Source organism: Chaetura pelagica, unplaced genomic scaffold (assembly GCF_000747805.2).
Source record: "Chaetura pelagica isolate M959 unplaced genomic scaffold, ChaPel_1.0 scaffold493, whole genome shotgun sequence".
NCBI classification, from domain to species: domain Eukaryota; kingdom Metazoa; phylum Chordata; class Aves; order Apodiformes; family Apodidae; genus Chaetura; species Chaetura pelagica.
In genome coordinates, this window is record NW_009952696.1 from 547,140 (window position 1) to 548,266 (window position 1,127).

The 1,127-nt window shown below is 60.0% G+C and overlaps 1 protein-coding gene across 1 annotated transcript in view; it reads left to right on the forward strand.

Moving 5' to 3' along the window:
• TGM2 (transglutaminase 2) overlaps positions 1 to 1,127 on the forward strand; it is a 55,431-nt gene that overhangs the window by 49,665 nt on the left and 4,639 nt on the right. Inside the window, exon 13 of the mRNA XM_009994012.1 lies at positions 74 to 171. Coding sequence (XP_009992314.1) covers positions 74 to 171 — 98 coding nt within the window. The remainder of the gene's footprint in view (positions 1 to 73; positions 172 to 1,127) is intronic.

Consider the following 1,127-nt stretch of genomic DNA (forward strand, 5'->3'; position numbering starts at 1 on the left):
GGCGAACCAAGGCCAGCGACTTCACGGTCTTCGCTGTCATCAACAACAACACGGACACGGAGCGGGTCTGCAGGCTGATGCTCTGCGCCCGCACCGCCAGCTACAACGGCATCGTGGGGCCCCAGTGCGGCTTGAAGGACCTGCTGACCCTCACCATGGAGCCCTGGGAAGGTAAGAGGCTGGCTGGTGGCCGGGTCACAGAATCACAGGTCAGCAGTTCCATATTCAGCTGCATCTCCGGGGTTTGTGGTGAAGCCACAGTGCTGGGGCCAGGGATAGGTCCCCTCAGCAGAACATCCCAGGGGCTGGGGCAGCACTCACAGCCCTGCAGGAATCTTTGGTGCCAGGATAAGGAACATTGCTCAGGCAGGGGCTGGAAAGTCATTTAGAGCTGGAGAAAAGTTACTGCTGTCACATCTGTCATGCTGAGGGAGCAAGATGTGCATCCCAGGGCTGTGATCCCAGGGCTCCTGCACTCCTCTGCTCTTCCATGCAGAGGATCCAAGCTGGATCCAGGCTAGGCTGGTCTCACCAGTAGGATTTTCCCATGGGCAGGGAGAGCAGGACTGCCCAGCTCAGCACTGACAGTGCAGTCCCAGTGGGGCAGGGCAACGCTGGGGCCCTCGGTGGCCCCTCCTCGGGTGGGCACAGCATCTCACAGCTGCCTGGTAATTAAACAAGAGGTTTGATTCATGTCAGTTTACCACAGACCCTTCAGGGCTTGGCAACACAATACATCTGCTGTCCTGGAACAGCCTAATGTTTAATTTCTGCCAAGCCCCGCTCTCCCAGCAGGGCTCACTGCTGTTTGTTGTGCAGCGTTAGGGAACGTGCCCGCTCTGGCCACGGCCCCGGGGAGCGGGACATGGCCTCGGCTCGTGCTGGCCCCCTCCCTGCACTGGGGTGATGGCTCTTCATGGACCATTTCCAGCAGCCACAGCTTCTCCAGGGCCCTTCCCCAAGTCAGCTGGTTGCTGTCAGCCTCCTTCCCCCCTTCAGCACTAGACAGCTCAGACCCTGGAGGGTTTTGGTATAAACACAACTTGGAGCTGAGCAGGGTGGCTGTGGGGAGCTGGGCTGCCTCCAGCCACCAACACCAGCTGCCAGCAAAGCCTCTCCGGGCTCCC